The 24,909-nt window shown below is 40.2% G+C and overlaps 1 protein-coding gene across 1 annotated transcript in view; it reads left to right on the plus strand.

The window, feature by feature from the left end:
- The first annotated feature begins 3,636 nt into the window (after nucleotides 1–3,636).
- The window catches only part of SLC35B4 (solute carrier family 35 member B4), a 57,866-nt gene continuing 36,593 nt past the window's right edge, over nucleotides 3,637–24,909 (plus strand). The window contains exons 1-2 of the mRNA XM_022580762.3: nucleotides 3,637–4,016; nucleotides 24,194–24,307. Coding sequence (XP_022436470.1) covers nucleotides 3,940–4,016; nucleotides 24,194–24,307 — 191 coding nt within the window. The 5' untranslated portion in view covers nucleotides 3,637–3,939. The remainder of the gene's footprint in view (nucleotides 4,017–24,193; nucleotides 24,308–24,909) is intronic.

A 24,909-nucleotide genomic window follows, 5' to 3' on the forward strand; every position in this document is an offset into this window, starting at 1 on the left:
TAAAGCCTGAGTCTCAATTTGCAAGAGAGAAGGCCCTCTTCCAAATTTGTTCCTTCCTTGAGTGGTCTGCTTCATTCCTAGGTTGTAGCTACTATTCCTATAATCTTGGGAGTTTCTTAACCCGTTAAGTAATCCTCTGTTACTGTTAATAATTCTTTATATTAAACTTTCCTTGTTCGTTACTGTATGATTTCTGTTTCTTGACTAAGGACCTTGATTAATCCACTAATATCCAACAGAAATGTGTTTATGTTCACCAAAAGTTATGTACAAGAAATTTCATAGTTGCACTCTTCATAATGCCCAAAATGTCCATCACCAGGAGAAGAGATAAATTGTGGTACATTCATACAAGAGAATGTTATCCAGCAATGAGAATAAATGAACTACAAGTACATGCAACAACACATATGAACCGACAAACATATCGTTGAGTGAAAGAAGCAGAAACAAAAGAAAATATTTTGTATGATTCCATTTATGTCAAGTCTAAAACCAGGCAAAACTAATCTGTGTTGCTAGAAAGTAAAAAATGGGGTTATTCCTGGAGGGGATTAGTGATTTGAAGGGGCCACAGGGATCTTTTGGGGTGCTGGTAATGTTCTGTTTCCTGGCCAGGGTATTGGTTATATATCATTGTTTATGCAAATTATTGAGCAGTACATTTTTGATGTGTACATTTTAGAAATGAATCAAGATGAAAAATATTATATATTGAATTTATGAGGTGTGAATTATTTGACTCAAATAATGAAGTCAAGCTCACTCATTCATTCATTCAACAAAAAGCGTATGTACATATTATATACCAGTCACTGTATATAATGCTAAGGATCTAGAGATGAGTTAGTTATTCTTGGTTTCTGTCCACAAAGGGGCATGGTCTAAAGGGGGAGACCAACATGAACATGTATAACTACAATACAACATGATTCATGGACTGGTTTATGTATGGATGGGGTGCTAGAGATATAGAGGAGGGAACTGTGAATGGTGCTTTGAAAAACCACACAGAAAGGTGATGTCTGAGCAGGGACCTTCCCCCTGTACAGTGTAGAAGTATCTACTCACTCCTGTGTCCCCCATTGCCATAAAAGGATGAGTAGGAGATGGCCAAAAAGAAAAGGGTTTTCAGAGCAAGCAAGCATGTGCACAGATGCGAATTTTGAAAGTCACTATAAACTCAGAGTACAGAGCATTTAATGTGGCAGGAGTCCAGGTAGCACTGGAAAGAATGGCAGGAGAGGAAATTACAAACGTAAAGTGAGGCTTGATGGTGACATGTTTGCATGCCTTCTACAGAGAGTGAATTTCACACAAGGAGCCAAGAAACATTGTATAGCTAGTCTTCAAAGATGCCCCTTCCCCCCACACACAGATGATGCCTTTGCTAGTCCCCTCCCACAATGAATCTGGGTTGGCCAATGGAACCAATAGAATTTGGTGCAAGTGACACTGTGTGTCAGTGTCACACACTGAGGCCACTACAGCTTTTGACTTGATCTCTTGGAACGTTTGTTCTAGGGGGAGCTAGTCATCTTGTAAGAAGTCTGGCTAACCGGAGTCCACAATATTGTGAGGAAACACAGCCTAAGAGAGGCCATGAGGAGAGAGCCATTCATCAGCCCAGTCATGCCTTCGGAAGGCTCCAGCCTTAGCTGGCATCTGACCACAACGGCATCTGAAACTCCAATGGAGAACGGACTAGGTATATGTCGACGTTGTCAACATACAGAACTGTGTGTGAGAGAGAACATCTTTTTGTTCTATACTACATTTTTTTTTTTTTTTTGCGGTGCGCGGGCCTCTCACTGTTGTGGCCTCTCCCGTTGTGGAGCACAGGCTCCGGAAGCGCAGGCTCAGCGGCCATGGCCCACGGGCCTAGCCGCTCCACAGCCTGTGGGATCTTCCCGGACCGGGGCACGAACCTGCGTCCCCTGCATCGGCAGGCGAACTCTCAACCACTGCACCACCAGGGAAGCCCTATACTACATTTTGAATCACCACATTTTGGGGTGGTTTGTTACACAGTACTGGTAATTGGAACAGACATCTTGGAAAAGCAGTGTGACATAAAGAGTTTGAGTTTGTTTTTGGAAACAGTATGGCGACAGCATGGAGGATGAGTTGAAGAGGGAAGAGGCTGAAGGCACCAAGATATGTTAGGAGGATAAGTAGACATCGATGTAAACTGAAAGGCGAGGCTGGAATCTAGAGATACTTGTGAGGCAGAATTGACAGAATGTAGAGATAAAAGAAATGTGTGATGGGAAGGCAAGGAAGACTGTGAATATCTTTTAGGTTTTTGCCCAAAGAGAACAGATAGTGGATAATGTCCTTAGTAGAAATAAGGGCCCTATTTGGGAGGGTAGATAATGAACTGTGTATATGCTGTTGTTGAGGGGGTTACAAGGATTTATTGGTGAAAATGTCAAATAAGCAGTTGGAAACTTTGATTTAAGGCACACAGGAGATTGGGGCTGTACATACATGTAAGATCTCAGTTACATATGGTGATGGTTGAAGTTATGAAGATGAGATAACCAATAGAAAGTGTTCAGGGAAATAGAGGAGGGACAAATGATGGAGCTCTGTTAGGAGAACTCAGTGGGCAGAGGAGGAAAAGCCCAAAAAGAAAACTGAAAAAGATAAGTCAGAGAAGTAGAAAGAGAAACAGGCCGCTCATGTCTTATGAGCAGAGGGACAAGAGAATGTCAAGAGGATTGAGCTTTCATTGTCGAAAGCCGTGGCAAGATCAAGTAAGGTGAGCCTGTGATATTTGGTTTGGACAATTGAGAGGTCATTAGGGCTCTAAATGAGGCTACTTTCAATAACCTGGCTTTGATGAGAGTAAAAAGCAGAGACCGTGAATATAGATTACTCTTTAAAGATATTCAGTGTTAAAGTGAAGGAGAAGGACAAGTTAGTTTGTGTGAGCCTGACTGTAGGCTACAGGGAAAGAGGAGCCTGGGTGGCTGGTTGGCTGGCCCAGAGTCCCTGAGCCAGTGAGACGGGTGGGATGGAAAGGTCTCCAGAGTCAGCTGGTTTATAGGCATGTGCTCTTCAAAGTGTGTTTGACAGGTCTGTAGCATCACTGACACCTGGTAACTTGTTGGAAGTGCAGAACCTCAGGCCCCACAGCAGGTCTAGTGAATCAGAACCTGCATTTTAACAAGATCCCCAGGTGATCATAGCTTTTAATCCTCACAACAGCCAGGTAAGATGGGCATTAACTGTTCCCATCTTTACCTATGATGAGAAAGCAGTTGCCTGAGATAGCCGAGCTGATTAGTGGCTAAGCCAAGATTCAATCCCAGAACTTCCCGAGTCCAATGTTCTTTTCAAAAGGTAGAGAAGGAAGTTCAGAGAATTTCTACTTTCTCCCAATTCAGGAGAATTTTCAGATACTAGAATACTTCCAACGATCAAGCAATCACAGGTGTGTACCTCTAGTGCCGTCAGCTGTGAGTTTACCGTGAAAGTGCTGGACGAATCCCTTTCAGAGCCCTTGGCGGCCTCTTAAGAAACAACATTAACAACGTTGGAACTTCACTTCCCAGCAAGCCCCGCGGCTTGCTACCGCGCGAGGCATGACGGGCACCTCGCCTGTCTCTCCTCTCCGGTGGAGCTGCCGGGCAGAGGCGAGTTACGACGCAGCCGGACGTACGGGCGCGCAGCATTCTGGGAAGTGTAGTCTGGCCCGGATTCGGACACCCCATCGGATGAATGGGGCCCCGGCTGACGGCTAACTACAGCTCCTCGCCGGCAGGGTTGGTGGCGGCCGCCGGGAAAAGGGAGACAGCGACGGCCCCGGGAGAGCAGCACTCCGGGACGGTGGTGATGTTCAGTGCCGCGGCGAGGCGGCAGCCGGGTTTCCTGGGGTAGCAGTCTAGGCGGGCGCTTCCTCTGCGCGCTCGCTCCCCTTACCCTGCCCCGGCCATGCGCCCGGCCTTCGCGGTGGGCCTGGTTTTCGCAGGCTGCTGCAGTAACGTGATCTTCCTAGAGCTCCTGGCCCGGTGAGTGACCCCCGCCGGTCGCACTAAAGAAGCCGGGGGAGGGGCGCCCCCACGCGCAGTCCCCCCCCTAGCCGGGCGGGGCCCGGGGTGGGACCGCCTGCGCCCAGTGTCTGCACTGGGCTGCTCGGGACCCCGCTGAGTAGGCTGCTCAGTCATCCTGCGCACCGTCCGCTCTCCCGCCCAATAGTTTCTCAGCATCCCTCGAGGGGAACACTGGGGGTGTTTGCTGTCGTCACCCTCTTTTCACACTCTGGGGGATTGAAGCCTGGAGAGTTTTTTTTCCCAGGGAGCTCGTGGCAGAACCCAAGGGTCCTCCAGCTCTTTTCTCGATCCTGCTAATGCCATATATATGAAGTGAGCAAAGCTTGGACTTAAAAAGCAATCTGATTTGGTACACGCTGCAAAGAAAGTTTCAGTTGTTTTAAAGTGGGCTGCAAAGAAGTTCTTTTATTGGCCTTAGAGATGGTTGTGAGTACTTTGCCCAGTATGCCTCTCGCGGATGTAGTAGAACGAATTCTTATGCTTCAGGTCGGTCCAATTGACCGGGAATAGCCTTTCCAGCATTAAGATATTAAATCAGGAAGCTTGCATTTTGAGGTGTAGCTTTATAAATCAAGAATGGTTATGACACTTTCCCAAAGGGACACCAGGGTAGTTTTATTGAGGTGGCACGCAAATAATGTTGAGTAATAATGTGCAAAGTTCATTGAGTAGAAGCTGTTAAAGACAACAAGTGGACTCTAAAAAGCTCAGGACTGAAAATCTCAGGGGTTCCCGTCTTTGGCTCTGTCATCCCCTGGCTGTGTGACGTTTTCAAGTTATTTAGCCTCTCTGGGCTTCCTTTTTCCACCTATAAAATATCTATGGTGCTGTTTAGCACCATGTTTTTAAATCTGCCCATTATCTCCATTGACCATCAGAACAATCTTGTGTACAAGATAGGTCAAGAATTATATTCTTTGTTTTACTGAAAGTGAAACATGTCCCAGGAAGTTAGGTCATCTCTTACTACTTGTAAGTGGCAGAACCAGAAGTGGAATCCAGGAATCTAAACTCCTAGTCCAATACCTTTTTCAACTTTCCTGTTATTTTTGAGCTTGAGCAGCCCTGAGGCTTTGGTCACCAATTTCCTCCTGTGGTGCCTGCTAGAAATGTATTTTATTTTCATGATAACATTGATTAAGTCATTCTGAAGCAACCAGTTTGCTTAAGGTAAACTCTGTGGGATTAATTTTTGCGATTACAGAGCTTGAAATTTTAATGTGCAAAAAGTGTTGATTAAAATCTTTCATTTGTCCTTCTCTGGAGTAGGCAGTGAGGGAAGTGAAAATGAAAAAAAAAATGTATCCTGTCATTTACAGTACATTCACAGCTGTACCAGCTGTCAGCTGGTACACTTCAAAGAAAGGTCACTTTGGAAATTGGTTTAAAAATATAAAAATGTGATAAAATCAGGCCAGCCATGGAAATGAAGGTCAGAGAATAATAGTGTAATGTTTGTGTTGAATATGCCATTGAATTAAACCTTGCCAAAGGCTGTATGACATCAGAATACGTTATGTTAGTAACTGAGGGCCTTTTTAAATTTATTTTTTAACCAGTTGTGAGCCCTTAGCTAAATTACTTGGTCTCCCTGAGTCTGTTCTCTTAGCTGTGAAAGGGCGGTGATGGCTCTGCCAGCCTCACAGGGTTTTGAAGGATTAAATGAGATGCAGGTGCAAAGCCTGAAGCTCGTAATAGGTTCCCCTTCTAACAACTTTTGTTTCAATATACATACACCCAGTTTTATGAGCTGTTCCTGAAAAGTTGTGGGTAAATCTAACTTTACAGGATGTTTTTCTGCATTATTGGATCTTCTATTTAGAATACTTCGAATAATTTGTTTTTAAAAACCCAAAAAAACCATCATTCCTTATCTTTCTTGTACATCTGAATGTTTGCATACAGCAATGGGTTTTCATAATGTTTACCACATTTACTACATTTGTTAGTTTAATGAGTGGTACCCCAAACTGAATAGCAGCTTTGTCCTGATTTGCTTGGGCAACTCCAACTTATCATATTTCAGATCAAGAAAATAAGAGCTGGTTGGACCAGATGGTCTTTTAAGGTTCTTTATAGATTTGGCTTTCTCATAATTTGTGACTTTACCTTGGGACATCACAGTGGAACGCTAATAAATTTTTATAGAGCAGGAACTGTGCTTCTTATATAGCTTCCTTGGAACGCCAAGTATGAATTGAAATGCTAAACTGACTTGTAGGGAGAAGTGAGCATTTGTAACCATTTTCCCCCACGTTGGAGAACAAATTTAGGTTTTTCTTTTCTGATTTCATACTTATAATTGGGACCTATAATAAAATATAAAGCGCCCATGCAGTGTACAGGACAGATGTGAAGTAATGAATGAGTGCCTTGATCTCCCTTCTGAGAGAGTTTACATTCTACCTTGGAAACAAGATACACATCAGCTCACTAACTAGGCGAGGTGTCTTATGTCAGGAAAACAATCTGAAACATTTTCTTTTTCGCATTTTATTTTTTCATCAAGTGCCTAATGTTGAATCAAATAAGGAAGTTTTCTAAATCTAGAATAAGAAATACAGAAGCCATGAACTATCTGCCTAATTCCTTCTCTTCAGAGTTGCTCCTTTTTTAAAAAAGTAAAAATTTGGATTCTTGCCAAAGAGAATTCAAAGAGAAACTGTTTGCAGTTAGTGATTATAATACCTGAGGAATAAAGTTCAAGAAAACACAGCTACTGAGCCTGCGTCTGGAGCCTGTGCTCCGCAACAAGAGAGGCTACGATAGTGAGAGGCCCGCGCACCGCAATGAAGAGTGGCCCCTGCTCGCCACACTAGAGAAAGCCCTCGCACAGAAAAGAAGACCCAACACAGCCAAAAATAAATAAATACATTTATTTTAAAAAAGAATTATTATTAAAAAAAAAAGAAAACAAGCAATTCAGGGGAAAAGGATCCAGGTTTGTACTCTGAAATTTTAAAGTGACTTATTCAAGTTAAGATAAATAGTTCCATTGGTAGCTATACAGCATTCTGTTCTTAAAAAGCTCTGTAAGTTGATTTTTTTAAAAATTGAATTATGTGAGTACATTAGGGAGATATAAAAATCCTATGGAAATAGAGACAAAGTAGATTAGAATTGTCAGGGTAGGGGGAAATAGGGAGTGATTCCTAATGGGTATGGGATTTCTTTTGGAAGTGTCCTAAAATTAAATGATGGTAATAACTGCACAACTTTAAATATAATACTAAAAACCACTGAATTGTAAAAAAAAAAATAATAATAATAACAATGATAATAATATGGAGGTCTGCAAACACCATTTATTTGCCAGCTGGCCCTGGGAGACTTACCTAATTCTGTGCCATTTGGCCCTCAGTGTCTTAGCAATGAAATGGGCATAATAATAACTACCTCCATAAATAAAGATAAAATTAAAAGTTATTATGATGGCTTTTATTTTTTATTTTAATTTTTTTAATGTTTTCAATAGCTTTAACTTTTTTATACCTTTGTTGAAGTATATTCATAAACAGATTGGACACATTTAATGTATACAAATTGATGAGTATGCATACTCATACTTATGAAACCATCATCATAATCAAGGTAATAAACATATCCATCACCTCCAAAATTTCCTTGTGCTCCCTTTTTTTTTTATGGTAAGAACACTGAACATGAAATGTACCCTCTTAACAAATTCTTAAGTGTGCACTACTGAATTGTTAACCATATGCACTACGATTTTCAGAGATCTTTTGAACTTATTCACCTTGTATAACTGAAAACTTATACCCATTGAACAAGTCCCCATTTTCCCTTCCCCCCCCCGACCCTGGCAATCCCCATTCTATTGTCTGCTTCTGTAAGTTTGACTATTTTAGATGCTTCATGTAAGAGGAATCATGCAGTCCTTCTGTCCTTTTGTGACTCACTGACTTCATTTAGAATGCCTTCCATGTTGTTGCAAATGGTGTCATTTCCCTCTTTTTTAAGGCTGAATAATATTTATTGTATGTTTATACCGCATTTTTTGTATACATTCTTCTGTCCATGGACATTTCAGTTGTTTCTGTATCTTCACTAGGTATTGCAAATAGTGCTGCAATGAATATGGGGATGTAGCTATCACTTCAAGATCCTGATTTCAATTATTTATTTTTAACATTTTTTTAAAAATTGAAGTATAGTTGATTTACAACGCTGTGCCAATCTCTGCTGTACAGCAGAGTGACTCAGTTGTACACATATAGACATTCTTTTTCATATTCTTTTCCATTATGGTTTATCCCAAGAGATTGAATATAGTTCCCTGTGCTATACAGTAGGACCTTGTTGTTTGTCCATCCTAAATGTAATAGCTTGCATCTACCAACCCCAAACTCCCAGTCCATCCTTATCCCTCCCTACCCCCCTTGGCAACCACAAGTCTGATCTCTATGTCTGTGAGTCTGTTTCTGTTTCATAGATAGGTTCATTTATGCCATATTTTAGATTCCATATGTAGGTGATATCATATGGCATTTGTCTTTCTCTTTCTGACTTACTTCACTTAGTATGATAATCTCTAGTTGCATCCATGTTGCTGCAAATGGCATTATTTCATTCTTTGTTATGGCTGAGTAGTATTCCATTGTATATATCACATCTTCTTTATCCATTCATCCATTGATGGACACTTAGGTTATTTCCATGTTTTGGTTATTGTGAATAGTGCTGCTATGAACATAGGGGTGCATGTATCTTTTTTTTTTTCACACACACATACACTGTATTTTATTTTTACAAGAGATAAATAAACTGACACCAAGCATTGTAAGTGGATGACCACAACAAAAGCAACAATGATTGCAATTATGAAACACACTCATACTGTGTCATAATATTGACATTCAGTCCAGTAATCCTCCACTGTAACAGCTCCTTTACTTTGCAGTGAAAATTGATTTGTATATTTTTTGCCTCTGAGTCCTTGTGGGATTTTTTTTTTATTCAAACAGAAAGTCACAAAAATTATAATCATCCTCATCAGTTCACTCAGTCCCATGTAATTAATTTTTTTTATCTTGATCTTTTGTTAGCACTTTTATGAGTTCATCAGTTTTCCATTAGAGCTCTGAAAATGCTTATTCATTCAGTTCAGCCGTATAGTCAGTTACCAGAAACCTGTACTTGTCAGAGTCTTTTCCATGAATTCCTTGAAGATGAAACCCTTTTATAGGAACATTTTTGCAAAACCATCAGTACACCCAGAACTGTCTGTAAATGACAAAAGACTTAAAAATGACCACGGTTAAAGATTTGATGAAAGTTCATAATAATGCAATTGACAAGGAAATTTAGTTATTTCTGAGATATACATTTTAAAGTAATAGCTAGAATTATGACTTATAACATTATACCACAACATATAAGATTTTTAGAAATTTCATGTAATGTCTGAAACATATTAACATATTTCCATACAAATAACCCAAAGAAAGTTTAGTATTGTTTTTTTTGTTTGTTTGTTTTTTGTACTGCAGGTTCTTATCAGTCATCAATTTTATACACATCAGTGTATACATGTCAGTCCCAATCGCCCAATTCAGCACACCACCATCCCCACCCCACCGCGGTTTTCCCCCCTTGGCGTCCATACGTTTGTTCTCTACACCTGTGTCTCAACTTCTGCCCTGCGAACCAGTTCATCTGTACCATTTTTCTAGGTTCCACATACATGCGTTAATATACGATATTTGTTTTTCTCTTTCTGACTTACTTCACTCTGTATGACAGTCTCTAGATCCATCCACATCTCAACAAATGACTCAATCTTGTTCTTTTTTATGGCTGAGTAATATTCCATTGTATATATGTACCAAATCTTCTTTATCCATTCGTCTGTCGATGGGCATTTAGGTTGCTTCCATGACCTGGCTATTGTAAATAGTGCTGCAATGAACATTGGGGTGCATGTGTCTTTTTGAATTATGCTTTTCTCTGGGTATGTGCCCAGTAGTGGGATTGCTGGATCATATGGTAATTCTATTTTCAGTTTTTTAAGGAACCTCCATACTGTTCTCCATAGTGGCTGTATCAATTTACATTCCCACCAACAGTGTAAGATGGTTCCCTTTCCTCCACACCCTCTCCAGCATTTGTTGTTTGTAGATTTTCTGATGATGCCCATTCTAACTGGTGTGAGATGATACCTCATTGTAGTTTTGATTTGCATTTCTCTAATAATTAGTGATGTTGGGCAGTTTTTCATGTGCTTCTTGGCAATCTGTATGTCTTCTTTGGAGGAATGTCTATGTAGGTCTTCTGCCCATTTTTGGATTGGATTATTTGTCTTTTTAACATTGAGGTACATGAGCTGTTTATATATTTTGGAGATTAATCCTTTGTCCGTTGATTCGTTTGCAAATATTTTCTCCCATTCTGAGGGCTGTGTTTTCATCTTGTTTATGGTTTCCTTTGCTGTGAAAAAGCTTTGAAGTTTCATTAGGTCCCATTTGTTTATTTTTGTTATTTATTTATCCTCTAGGAGGTGGATCAAAAAAGATCTTGCTGTGATTTACATCCAAGAGTGTTCTTCCTATGTTTTCCTCTAAGAGTTTTATAGTGTCCGGTCTTACATTTAGGTCTCGAATCCATTTTGAGTTTATTTTTGTGTACGGTGTTAGGGAGTGTTCTAATTTCGCTCTTTTACATGTAGCTGTCCAGTTTTCCCAGCACCAGTTATTGAAGAGACTGTCTTTTCTGCATTGTATATCTTTGCCTCCTTTGTCACAGATTAGTTGACCATAGGTGCGTGGGTTTATCTCTGGGCTTTCTGTCTTGTTCCATTGATCTATGTTTCTGTTTTTGTGCCAGTACCATATTGTCTTGATTACTGTAGCTTTGTAGTATATAGTCTGAAGTTAGGGGAGTCTGATTCCTCCAGCTCCGTTTTTTTCCCTCAAGACTGCTTTGGCTATTTGGGGTCTTTTGTGTCTCCATACAAATTTTAAGATGATTTGTTCTAGTTCCGTAAAAAATGCCATTGGTAATTTGATAGGGATTGCATTGAATCTGTAGATTGCTTTGGGTAGTAGAGTCATTTTCACAATATTGATTCTTCCAATCCAAGAACATGGTATATCTCTCCATCTGTTGCTATCATCTTTAATTTCTTTCATCAGTGTCTTATAGTTTTCTGCATACAGGTCTTTTGTCTCCCTAGGTAGGTTTATTCCTAGGTATTTTATTCTTTTTGTTGCAGTGGTAAATGGGAGTGTTGCCATAATTTCACTTTCAGATTTTTCATCATTGGTGTATATGAATGCAAGATATTTCTGTGCATTAATTTTGTATCCTGCAACTTTACCAAATTCATTGATTAGCTCTAGTAGTTTTCTGGTGGCATTTTTAGGATTCTCTATGTATAGTATCATGTCATCTGCAAACAGTGACAGTTTTACTACTTCTTTTCCAATTTGTATTCCTTTTGTTTCTTTTTCTTCTCTGATTGTCGTGGCTAGGACTTCCAAAGCTATGTTGCATAATAGTGGTGAGAGTGGACGACCTTGTGTCGTTCTTGATCTTAGATTTCAGTTTTTCACCATTGAGAATGATGTTTGCTGTGGGTTTGTCATATATGGCCTTTATTATGTTGAAGTAGGTTCCCTCTATGCCCACTTTCTGGAGAGTTTTTATTGTAAATGGGTGTTGAATTTTGTCAGAAGCTTTTCTGCATGTATTGAGATGATCATATGGTTTTTATTCTTCAATTTGTTAAAATGGTGTATCACATTGATTGATTGGCATATATTGAAGAATCCTTGCATCCCTGGGATAAATCCCACTTGATCATGGTGTATGATCCTTTTAATGTGTTGTTGGATTCTGTTTGCTAGTATTTTGTTGAGGATTTTTGCATCTATATTCATCAGTGATATTGGTCTGTAATTTTCTTTTTTTGTAGTATCTTTGTCTGGTTTTGGTATCAGGGTGATGGTGGCCTCATAGAATGAGTTTGGGAGTGTTCCTTCCTCTGCATTTTTTTGGAAGAGTTTGAGAAGGATAGGTGTTAGCTCTTTTCTAAATGTTTGATAGAATTCACCTGTGAAGCCATCTGGTCCTGGTCTTTTGTTTGTTGGAAGATTTTTAATCACAGTTTCAATTTCATTACTTGTGATTGGTCTGTTCATATTTTCTGTTTCTTCCTGGTTCAGTCTTGGGAGGTTATACCTTTCTAAGAGTTTGTCCATTTCTTCCAGGTTGTCCATTTTATTGGCATAGAGTTGCCTGTAGTAGTCTCTTAGGATGCTTTGTATTTCTGCGGTGTCTGTTGTGACTTCTCCTTTTTCATTTCTAATTTTATTGATTTGAGTCCTCCCTCTTTTTCTTGATGAGTCTGGCTAATGGTTTATCAATTTTCTTTATCTTCTCAAAGAACCAGCTTTTAGTTTTATTGATCTTTGCTATTGTTCTCTTTGTTGCTATTTCATTCATTTATGCTGTGATCTTTATGATTTCTTTCCTTCTGCTAACTTTGGGTTTTGTTTGTTCCTCTTTCTCTAATTCCTTTAGGTGTAAGTTTAGATTGTTTACTTGAGATTTTTCTTATTTCTTGAGGTAGGCTTGTATAGCTATAAACTTCACCCTTAGAACTGCTTTTGCTGCATCCCATAGGTTTTGGATTGTCCTGTTTTCATTGTCTTTTTCTCTAGGTATTTTTTGATTTCCTCTTTGATTTCTTCAGTGATCTCTTGGTTATTTAGTAACGTATTGTTTAGCTTCCATGTGATTGTGTTTTTTTACTTTTTTTCATGTAATTCATTTGTAATCTCATAGCATTGTGGTCGGAAAAGATGCTTGATATGATTTCAATTTTCTTAAATTTACCAAGGCTTGATTTGTGACCCAAGATGTGATCTGTCCTGGAAATTGTTTCATGCGCACTTGAGAAGAAAGTGTAATCTGCTGTTTTTGGATGCAATGTGCTATAAATATCAATTAAATCTATCTGGTCTATTGTGTCATTTAAAGCTTCTGTTTTGTTATTTATTTTCATTTTGGGTCATCTGTCCATTGGTGTAAATGAGGTGTGAAAGTCCCCCACTATTATTGTGTTACTGTCGGTTTCCTCTTTTATAGCTGTTAGCAGTTTCCTTATGTATTGAGGTGCTCCTATGTTGGGTGCATATATATTTATAATTGTTATATCTTCTTCTTGCATTGATCCCTTGATCATTATGTAGTGTCCTTCCTTGTCTCTTGTAACATTCTTCATTTTAAAGTCTATTTTACCTGATATGAGTATAGCTACTCCAGCTTTCTTTTGATTTCCATTTGCATGGAATATCTTTTTCCATCCCCTCACTTTCAGTCTGTATGTGTCTACAAGAGGTCTGAAGTGGGTCTCTTGTAGGCAGCATATATATGGGTCTTGTTTTTGTATCCATTGAGCAAGGCTGTGTCTTTTGGTTGGAGCATTTAATCCATTCACATTTAAGGTAATTATTGATATGTATGTTCCTTTGACCATTAATTGTTTTTGGTTTGTTTTTGTAGGTCCTTTTCTTCTTTTGTGTTTCCCACTTAGAGAAGTTCCTGTAGCATTTGTTGTAGAGCTGGTTTGGTGGTGCTGAATTCTCTTAGCTTTTGCTTGTCTGTAAAGCTTTTGATTTCTCCATTGAATCTGAATGAGATCCTTGCCAGGTAGAGTAATCTTGGTTGTAGGTTCTTCCCTTTCATCACTTTAAGTATATCATGCCACTCCCTTCTGGCTTGTAGAGTTTCTGCTGAGAAATCAGCTGTTAACCTTATGGGAGTTCCCTTGTATGTTATTTGTCATTTTTCCCTTGCTGCTTTCAATAATTTTTTTTGTCTTTAATTTTTGCCAATTTGATTCCTATGTGTCTCGGCGTGTTTCTCCTTGGGTTTATCCTGTATGGGACTCACTGCGCTTCCTGTACTTGGGTGGCTATTTCCTTTCCCATGTTAGGGAAGTTTTCGACCAATTTTTTTGGTCCTTTCTCTCTCACTTCTCCTTCTGGGACCCCTATAATTCTAATGTTGTTGTGTTTAATGTTGTCCCAGAGGTCTCTTAGGCTGTCTTCATTTCTTTTCATTCTTTTTTCTTTAGTCCATTCCGCAGCAGTGAATTCCACCATTCTGTCTTCCAGGTCACTTATCCATTCTTCTGCCTCAGTTATTCTGCTATTGATTCCTTCTAGTGTAGTTTTCATTTCAGTTATTGTATTGTTTATCTCTGTTTGTTTGTTCTTTAATTCTTCTAGGTCTTTGTTAAACATTTCTTGCATCTTCTTGATCTTTGCCTCCATTCTTTTTCCGAGGTCCTGGATCATCTTCACTGTCATTATTCTGAATTCTTTTTGTGGAAGGTTGCCTATCTCCACTTCATTTAGTTGTTTTTCTGGGGTTCTATCTTGTTCCTTCATCTGGTATACAGCCCTCTGCCTTTTCGTCTTTTCTTTCTGTGAATGTGGTTTTTGTTCCACAGGCTGCAGGATTGTAATTCTTCTTGCTTCTGCTGTCTGCCCTCTGGTGGATGAGCTATCTAAGAAGCGTGATGGGAGGGACTGGTGGTGGGTGGAGCTGACTGTTGCTCTGGTGGGCATAGCTCAGTAAAACTTTAATCCACTTGACTGTTGATGGGTGGGGCTGGGTTCCCTCCCTGTTGGTTGTATGGCCTGAGGCAGCCCAACACTGGAGCCTACCTGGGCTCTTTGGTGGGGCTAATGACAGACTCTGGGAGGGCTCACTGGAGCCTACCTGGGCTCTTTGGTGGGGCTAATGACAGACTCTGGGAGGGCTCACACCAAGGATTACTTCCCAGAACTTCTGCTGCCAGTGTCCTTGTCCCCATGGTGAAACAGAGCCACCCCCTGCCTCTACAGGAGACCTTCCAACACTAGCAGGTAGATCTGGTTCAGTCTCCCCCGGGGTCACTGCTCCTTCCCCTGGGTCCCGATGCGCACACTACTTTGTGTGTGCCGTCCAAGAGTGGAGTCTCTGTTTCCCCCAATCCTGTTGAAGTCCTGCAATCAATTCCCACTAGGCTTCAGAGTCTGATTCTGTAGGAATTCTTCCTCCCGTTGCCAGATCCCCACATTGGGAAGCCTGATGTGGGGCTCAGAACCTTCACTCCAGTGGGTGGATTTCTGTGGTATAAGTGTTCGCCAGTCTGTGAGTCACCCACCCAGCAGTTATGGGATTTTATTTTACTGTGATTGCGCCCCTCCTACCTTCGCATTGTGGCTTCTCCTTTGTCTTTGGATGTGGGGTGTCTTTTTTGGTGAGTTCCAGTGTCTTCCTGTCAGTGATTGTCCAGCAGCTAGTTGTGATTCTGGTGTTCTCGCAAGAGGGAGTGAGAGCACGTCCTTCTACTCCGCCATCTTGGTTCTTCCCCCGATCTTCTGACACATTAATGTTGATCACTGTCTTGAGTTCCTCTGCAGATATTCTAATATTTTGCTGTGTCCAGTGTGCTCTGCAAACTCTGTAACGCCACACTCCAGAGGCCCTCCTTTCCACATGCTGCCTCTCCCCTTCTTCACAGGTCCTACGCGTGTACCTTTTTTTTTTTTTTTTGCAGTACGTGGGCCTCTCATTGCTGCGGCCTCTCCTGTCGCGGAGTACAGGCTCCGGACGCGCAGGCTCAGTGGCCATGGCCCACGGGCCCAGCCGCTCTGCGGCACGTGGGATCCTCCCGGACCAGGGCACGAACCCGTGTCCCCTGAAGCGGCAGGCGGACTCCCAACCACTGCACCACCAGGGAAGCCCCATGTATCTTTTTGAATTATAATTTTGTCCAGGTATTTGCCCAGGAGTGGAATTGCTGGATCATATGGTAATTCTATTTTTAGTTTTCTGAGGAACTTCCATACTGTTTTCTATAGTGGCTGCACCAATTTACATTCCCAGCAGCAGTGTAGGGGGTTCCCTTTTCTCTACACCTTCTCCAGCATTTGTTATTGGTAGACTTTTTAATGTTGGCCATTCTGAGCAGTGTGAGGTGGTACCTCATTGTAGTTTTGATTTGCATTTCTCTAATAATTAGTGATGCTGAGCATCTTTTCGTGTGCCTACTGGCCATGTGTATGTCTTCTTTGGAGAATTGTCTATTAAGGTCTTCTGCCCATTTTTCGATTGGGTTGTTTGTTTCTTGTTGTTGTTCAGTTGTATGAGCTGTTTGTATAATTTGGAGTTTAAGCCCTTGTCAGTTGCATGATTTGCAGATATTTTTTCCCATTCCGTAGGTTGTCTTCATTGTTTTGTTTTGTTTTGTTTTGCTTTTATAGTTTCCTCTGCTATGCAAAAGCTTGTAAGTTTGATTAGGTCCCATTTGTTCATTTTGTTTTTACTTCTGTTGCCTTGGGAGACTAACCTACGAAAACATTGGTATGATATATTACAGAGAATTATTTGCCTATGCTGTCTTCTAAGAATTTTATGGTATCATGTCTTATGTTTGTCTTTTTTTTTTTTTTTTTTTGGCTGTGTTGGTTCTTTGTTGCTGCACGTGGGCTTTCTCTAGTTGCAGTGAGCAGGGGCTACTCTTTTTTGTGGTGTGCGGGCTTCTCATTGCAGTGGCTTCTCTTGTAGCGGAGCATGGGCTCTAGGCACATGGGCTTCAGTAGTTGTGGCACATGGGCTCAGTAGTTGTGGCTTGAGGGCTCTAGAGTGCAGGCTCAGTAGTTGTGGCGGATGGGCTAAGTTGCTCCGGTGCATGTGGGATCTTCCTGGACCAGGGATCGAACCTGTGTCCCCTCCACTGGCAGGCAGATTCTCAACCACTGCACCACCAGTGAAGTCCCTTTATTAATGTTTTATAGTTAGCAGCGTATAAGTCTTTCACCTCCTTGGTCAGTTTTATACCTAGGGATTTTGTGTGTGTGTGTGTGTGTGTGTGTGTGTGTGTGTGTGAGTTTTGAAAGGTATTTCTTTTTTACATTCCCTTTCTGATATTTTATTGTTAGCATAAAGAAATGCAACTGATTTCTGAATGCTAATCTTGTATCCTGCTACTTTGTTGAATTCATTTATTATCTAGTAGTTTTTGTGTGGAGTCCTTAAGGTTTTCTATATATAGTATCATGTCATCTGCGTATAGTGATAATTTTACCTCTTTCCTTCCAATTTGAATACGTTTTATTTCTTTTTCTTGTCTGGTTGCTGTGGTTAAGACTTCCAATACTGTGTTGAATAGAAGTGGTGAGAATGGGCATCCTTGTCTTGTTCCAGATTTTAGCAGGAAGGCTTTCAGCTTTTCACCATTGAGTATTATATTGGCTGTGGGTTTGTCATAAATGGCTTTTATTATGTTGAGATATGTTCCTTCTATACCCACTTTGGTAAGAGTTTTTATCATGAATGGATGTTGAATTTTGTCAAATGCTTTTTCTGCATCTGTTGAGATGATTATTTGGTTTTTGACTTTTCTTTTGTTAATGTGGTGTATTACATTGATTGATTTGCCTATGTTGAACCATCCTTGTGAACTTGGGATGAATCCCACTTGGTTGTGGTGTATGATCTTTTTTTATGTGTTGTTGGAATCAATTTGCTAATATTTTATTGAGAATTTTTGCATCTATATTCATCAAAGACATTGGCCTGTAATTTTCTTTTTTTGGTAGTATCTTTGGTTTTGATATCAGGGTGATGCTGGCTTCATAAAATGTCTGTGGGAGTGTTCCCTCCTCTTCAATCCTTTGGAAGAGTTTGAGAACGATCAGTATAAGTTCTTTGTATGTTTGGTAGAATTTGCCTGTGAAGCCATCTAGTTCTGGACTTTTGCTTGTAGGGAACTTTTTTGTTTTTAAGGTTTTTTTGATATGGACCATTTTTAAAGTCTTATTGAATTCATTACAATATTTCTTTCTGTTTTATGTTTTGGTTTCTTGGCCATGAGGCATGTGGGATCTTAGCTCCCTGATCAGGGATCGAACCCACACCCTCTGCATTGGAAGGTAAAGTCTTAACCACTGGGCCACCAGGGAAGTCCCTGTGGGCGTATTTTTATTTTATTTTTTAAATTTATTTTTTTTTGCGGTACGCGGGCCTCTCACTGTTGTGGCTTCTCCCATTGCGGAGCACAGCCTCCGGACGCGCAGGCTCAGCAGTCATGGCTCACGGGCCCAGCCGCTCCGTGGCATGTGGGATCTTCCTGGACCTGGGCACGAACCTGTGTCCCTTGCATCGGCAGGTGGACTCTAAACCACTGCACCACCAGGGAAGCCCCGTGGGCGTATTTTTAAATTGCAGATTCTATTTCGCTTCTAGTGATTGGTCCGTTCAAATTATGTATTTCTTCTTGATTCAGTTTGGTGGGCTGTATGTTGCGAGAAAGTTGTCCATTTCTTCTAGGTTGTCAAATTTGTTGGCATATAATTGTTTATAGTATTCTCTTATGTTTTTTTGTATTTCTGTGGTATCACTTGAGCTTTCTCCTTTTTCATTTATTATTTTGTTTATTTGGGTTCTCTCTCTTTTCTTCTTGGTGAGCCTGGCCAGAGATTTGTCAGTTTTGTTTACCCTTGCAAAGAACTAGCTCTTGGTTTTATTGATTTTTTTTTTCTATTGTCTTTTTAATCTCTATCTTATTTATTTCCTCCCCAATCTTTATTATTTCCTTCCTTCTGCTGACTTTAGGTTTTGTTTGTTCTTTTTCTGATTCTTTTAGGTGGTAGGTTAGATTGTTTATTTGAAATTTTTCTTATTTTTTGAGGAAGGCCTGTATTGCTATGAACTTCCCTCTAAGAACTGCTTTTTGCTGCATCCCATAGATTTTGTACGGTTGTGTTTTCATTGTCATTTGTATCAAGGTAATTTTTAATTTCCTTTTTGATTTCCTCGTTAACCCATTGGTTTTTTAGTAGCATGTTGTTTAGTCCCCATGTAATCTTTTTTTAATTCTTCCTCAGTTCTTTTCCTGTGGTTGATTTCTAGTTTCATACTGCTGTGGTCAGAGAAGATGCTTGAAATAATTTCTATACTGTTAAATTTGCTGTGGTGAGTCTTGTGCCCTAGTATGTGGTCATTCCTAGAGAATGTTCCATGTGCACTTGAAAAGAATGTGTGTTCTGGGGTTTTTTTTTGGATGTAATGTCCTGCAAATATCAATTAAATATAACTGTTCTGTTGTATCATTTAGCATCTCTCTCCATTGATGTGAGCAAGGTGTTAAAATCTCCTACTATTATTGTATTCCCATCAATTTCTCCCTTTATGTCTATTAGTATTTGTTTTATATATTTGGGTGCTCCTATATTAGGTCCAAATATGTTGACAAGTGTAAAATCCATTTCTTGTATTGATCCTTTTATCATTATATAGCATCCCTCTTTATCTTTTTTTATAGCTTTTGCTTTAAAGTCTATTTTGTCTGATATGAGTATTGCAACTCCTACTTTCTTGTAATTTCCGTTTTCATGGTATATCTTTTTCCATCCCCTCACTTTCAATCCATGTGTGTCCTTTGCCTGTAGGTGGGTCTCTTGTAGGCAGCATATTGTAGGCTCTTGTTTATTTAATCCAGTCTGCCACTCTATGTGTTCTGATTGGAGCATTCAGTTCATTGACATTTAAGGTAATTATTGATACATACGTATTTATTGCCATTTAAAATTTTGTTTTCCAGTTGATTCTTTGTATCTTCTTTGTTTTTCTTTTTGTGGTTTGATGATTTCCTTTTATGCTTGTGTTCTTTTTGGTTTTTGTGAATCTACTGTATGTTTTTGATTTGTGGTTGCCCTGTTATTCAAGTATGTTAACCCCCCTTCCTGTATCTGCTTGCTTTAGATGGATAGTCATATAGGCTCAAGCATATTCTAAAAAAAAAAAAAGAATCTGCATTTTCTTACCCTCCTTCCCCACATTTTATAATTTTGACGTCTTTTTTACATCTTCATGTTTATCCTTTTGCTGTTCCTTGCGTTTATCATCACTTTCACAAGTAGTGATCTGTATACTGGCTAAGTGATTTACTTTCCAGTTGTGATTTCCTCTTTCCTGTATCTTCTTGCTTCTTTTCTATTTAGAGCAGACCTTTCAATATGTCTTTTAGGATAGCTTTAGAATTGCTGTATTCTTTTAGTTTTTGCTTGTCTGAGAAATTCTTTATTTCTCCTCCTATTCTAAATGATAATCTTGCTGGGTAGAATATTCTGGGCTGCAGATCTTTCCCTTTCAAGACTTTGAATATATTTTGCTACTCCCTTCTGGCCCTCAGTGTTTTCTGTAGAGAAATCAGCTGATAGCCTTATGGGGGTTCCCTTGTAATTAACTCTTTGTTTTTCTCTTGCTGTCTTTAAAATCCTCTCTTTAACTTTGGCCATTTTTATTATATGTCTTGGTGAAGGTCTGTTTGGGTTCATCTTGTTTGGGACCCTCTGTGCTTCCTGTATCTGGATATCTGTCTCCTTCTTTAGGTTTGGGAAGCTTTTAGCCATAATTTCTTCAAATACATTTTTAACCCCCTTTTCTCTTTCTTCTCCTTCTGGAATCCCTATTATATGTAGATTGGCATGCTTTATATTATCCCACAGGTCTCTTTTATTGCTTTCATTTTTTCTTTTTTTCATTTGGCTTTCTGTCTGCTGTTTTGATTGGGTAATTTCCATTATTCTATCTTCCAGATCACTTATTCTTTTTTCTGTATTATTCATTCTATTCATTGCCTTTACCTCAGCTTTCGTCTTGGCAAACGAATTTTTAAATTTTTCTTGGCTCCTCCTTATAGTTTCTAGTTCCTTTTTACAGTAATTTGCATTTCTGTCAATAGCCTTTCTTAATTCTTTCAGTATTTTCATTACCTGTTTTTTGAACTCGGCGTCTATTAGACTGATGAGGTCTGTTTCATTGTTTGTTCCTTCAGGGGAATTCTCTTGGTCTTTTAACTGGCAGTAGTTCCTCTGCTTCTTCATTTTGCTTGTATTTCTCTTACTGTGTGAGTTTAGGAGAAACAATTATCTACTGTAGTCTTGGAGGGCTACTTATATGTGGCAGTGTCCCTGCATAGCTTGTGTGGGTTTAATTTTTTTTGGCGTGAGGGCGGTTTTTGGTTTGGATATTTGCTGTCTCTTTCCTCAGCGTGTGCTGGCTGTCTCCACGCAGCCAACCCCAGTCCTCTCCCCGGGGTCTGACCTCCGAAGCCTGAGCCTCAGCACCCAGCCCCGACTCTCCCCAGTGGACGAGTGACCCAAGCTGGGGAGTGCTGGCAGCACTGACCTTCTATGCAGGTCTCTCTCTGCAAACAGGGTGCCGCATTCTCCTCCGAGGCTCTGAAGCTCCCTCTCTGTCCCAGCTGATTTTGCCGCCAGTGAGGGGACTTCCCCGGGTGCAGGAACCTTTCCTCCGTCACAGCTCCCCAAAAGGGGTGCAGATCCCATCCGGATTCCTTTCTCTCTCTTTTGTTCTTTTTTCTTTTGCCCTACTCAGTTATGTGGAGATTTTCTTGCCCTTTTGGGAGTCTGAGGTCTTCTGCCAGCGTTCAGTAGATATTCTGTGAGAATTGTTCCACATGTAGATGTATTTTTGATGCATTTGTGGGAGAAGGTGAGCTCCACGTCCTACTCCTCTGCCACCTTGATACGATCCTGTTATGATGCCTTTTACAACATCCTATGAAGGATACACTTTAAAGGAGAATCATTTTTTGAAATTGTTTATTTTTAACTTTCATACAGTCCTCATATTCTAGATCATGTGTGCTTAAAGTGAGGCATCCACAGTCATTCAGCTGCTCGGGTGAAAGCCAGACTCGGTGCCCAGAGATTGGTAGTGTGAAGATGAATAAGACAGTCCTCTAACCATCCCCACAGGGCACTGGGTTCCTACTGTCTCATATTCCGTGTTTGGTAGGGATCAGGTCTCATTCACTTGGCAGCTCCCTCTCAGCCAGCACCTACCTGCACACACAATAGGTTCTTGATAATTACTCTTTAATTGAATTGTCCTAAGCTTTCAGGAAAGAGAAAATGAAAGGGAAAACAAGAAGTATAATGAGCTCTTTTTGGACTAAGTCTTGTGCTTGGCGATTTATGTATATTTTCTCATTGAATCCTTTGACGTTAAAAACACATCACTTCTTTTTTACAGGTGAGAAAAATTGCTCAACGTAAATGTCTTTACAAGGGTTCCTATACTTAGATTGAAGGTATCCTAGTGTTTTAGTTTTTGCCTTTTTCCCCCTGTTAAGTGTGTTTCAGGGACTGGCTTATTTACTCTACAATAAACCAATGAGATAGGCCCTAATACTGTTCCCATTTTAAAGATAAGCAAACTAAACTTAGGGTAATAAACTTCTACTGTCATAAGGTTAGCAGCATAGCTGGATATCCTGCGTGTCATTGTGTGCTTTTAAGCACTGTGGACTGGCTCTCAACCCTATGACTGACACACACACACACACACACACACACACACACACACACACACACACACACACACACACACACACACACACACACACACACACACACACACACACACACACACACACACACACACACACACACACACACACACACACACCTCCCAGCCCTCAAATCCAGAGCCCCACCCCACCTGGGAGGGTGAGGCTTCTCAGGCTTATGGTTATTAAAGAGCAGCCTAGCCAGGGTTGAAAAGCACTGTACTAGGAACTGTCTGGAGCTAAGGTTCCCTCTCCTGTCAGTCATACTTAGGCTAATGTTTTTAATTAGCTCCTAGACTGAGGGAAATGTCTTACATGGTTATTTATGGATTCCTGCAACGTTTAGCCCTGTCCCTCAAACATAAGGAGTGCTAAAAGAAAACGTTGAATTGGATATAGAGCAGTAGTTTTCAAGGACGCCTTCATAGGTAGTGGATCCTAAAGCGGAACAGGAGTTCCGCTTCCGATGGTGAGCACAGGAATGGCTTAGGCTTGGCGTTGTTTATGTTTATACCTGATGGGAGCATTTAAGAATGTGAACCTTGGCACTGCTGTTTAATATTAATACCACCAATAGAGAGTGGAGTTGTTTTTAATAAATAGCATTATATTAATATATAATAATACAGTTAAATCCCTCTAATCAGTAGGTTTGGGTAAATGTCTTTGGTTAAGATGAAAATGCAGAACAGGGCACTACATTTCGTAATATGGGATTATTGGTAATGTGGGAACTCTGGAGGCCTCAGGAGGACAAAGACAGCTGGTCACTTTGTCCTTCTTCCAGTGATTGGGCAGTGCCTCATGGAGGACAAGCTCAAGAAAACCACAACATTTGAAGTAACTAACTTTCACAGAGTGCCTCAAGAGGGATTGATATCAGAGGAACTTTTCTACCTTGTAGATTTGCTCGTAACGGTCACTGTGGAAGATTCGCCAACCCTTGAGTAGATCACTGAAGAGGTTCCACTGAATTCCACGAACGTTTGTTGAATCCCTGATACATTTGTGTTGAGGGTGGTGGAGACTAGTAAGACAGCAGTGCTCCTCAGTCCTGTCTTCATTATTGCCCCTCCCCCCGCCCCCACCAAAGACCCTTTATAGACATTTTTTCCTAATCATCTCTCTGCAGGTACACTGTATATGGACTTACGTGCTGTACGTATAACCCTTGCTTTATACTTAGAAAAATAGTAAGATTCCGCCCCCAGCCCCTCACCATTGTTGCCCCCATGGGGATTCTGTCGAAGGTAATCCCTGTCATTAACACTGGGTAGGAGTCTTTGATTGACAGCAGTCTTGGAGATATCCTGGTTGGGAGGATATGTAAACATTACAGGAGATCTGAGCATGTTTCTGTCCTTGGGCCTTGTGCCCAAGCTGATGAGGATCTGGACTAAAGCCCTCTTGGTTAAGTGAGGATCTCAACGAGAACCTATGACCAACTTCCTACAGTTTACTGGGAAAATTGTATCATAGTTCGAGGAACGAGCGTTATCATTCTTACTCATGGCCTGCTATACCTGTGCAAGAGTAAAGGAAGAAAGCTGATGTTCTTCTCGGTGGGTCTGTTGCTAAGTGTGTGTGATCCGTGGGATATGAAAACTGAGATAAAGAAGGACAATGGGTAACAGAAATCCATCTTCCCTGTTATTCTGAACTATGAATAAAACAATTCTTAGTGCCCTTTATCTCAGTTTTCTGTGTCTTTTTTTTTTTCTTTTTGTTATTCACTACACAGGAAGCATCCAGGATGCGGGAACATCGTGACATTTGCACAATTTTTATTTATCGCTGTGGAAGGCTTCCTCTTTGAAGCTGATTTGGGAAGGAAGCATCCAGCTATCCCAATAAGGTATGGCACATTGAAGTCTCTTTTTAGCCTTTTTTTTTTTTTTTTCCTAAGTTAAGAGCTTTTCTGGTACCTATACAAAAGGAATATGAGGCATCGTTTTATAAGATTGGTACCAAATATATCAGTAGAATAATTCATTTTCTGAATTTAATACATTGTGACACTGCAGGGAGCCTATTCTTAGAATAAAATTCCTGCCACGACACTTAAAATAACTCTGATGGAGGCAACTATATATATGTGTGTGTGTGTGTGTCTGTCTGTGTCTGTCTGGTATATGGTCAAAGGCCTGGTGTGACAACCAATTTTTAACCAGTTATGCATATTTTCCTCTTGTTGGTAAAGTTATCAAATATGTTAAGAGTGGTATCGTTGTTACTTTTAAAAGACTGACGGCTTTTGGAGATAGAGGTGGTAGTTACACAACATTGTAAGTGTGCTAAATACCACCGAATTGTTCACTTTAAAATGGTGGATTTTATGTTATGTGACTTTCACCTCAACCAAAAGAAAATGAACTGCAAGCTAAGGTAAAATTGTTGCTTCCAGACCTCCATCCATTAGTCCAAATTTGCATAACTATACTCACGGGGCCAAACGGA

The sequence above is a fragment of the Delphinapterus leucas genome, chromosome 9, assembly GCF_059928025.1.
Source record: "Delphinapterus leucas isolate spDelLeu-1000000601 "Yukka" chromosome 9, BTC_Dleu_Yukka2, whole genome shotgun sequence".
Taxonomy (NCBI): Eukaryota; Metazoa; Chordata; class Mammalia; order Artiodactyla; family Monodontidae; genus Delphinapterus; species Delphinapterus leucas.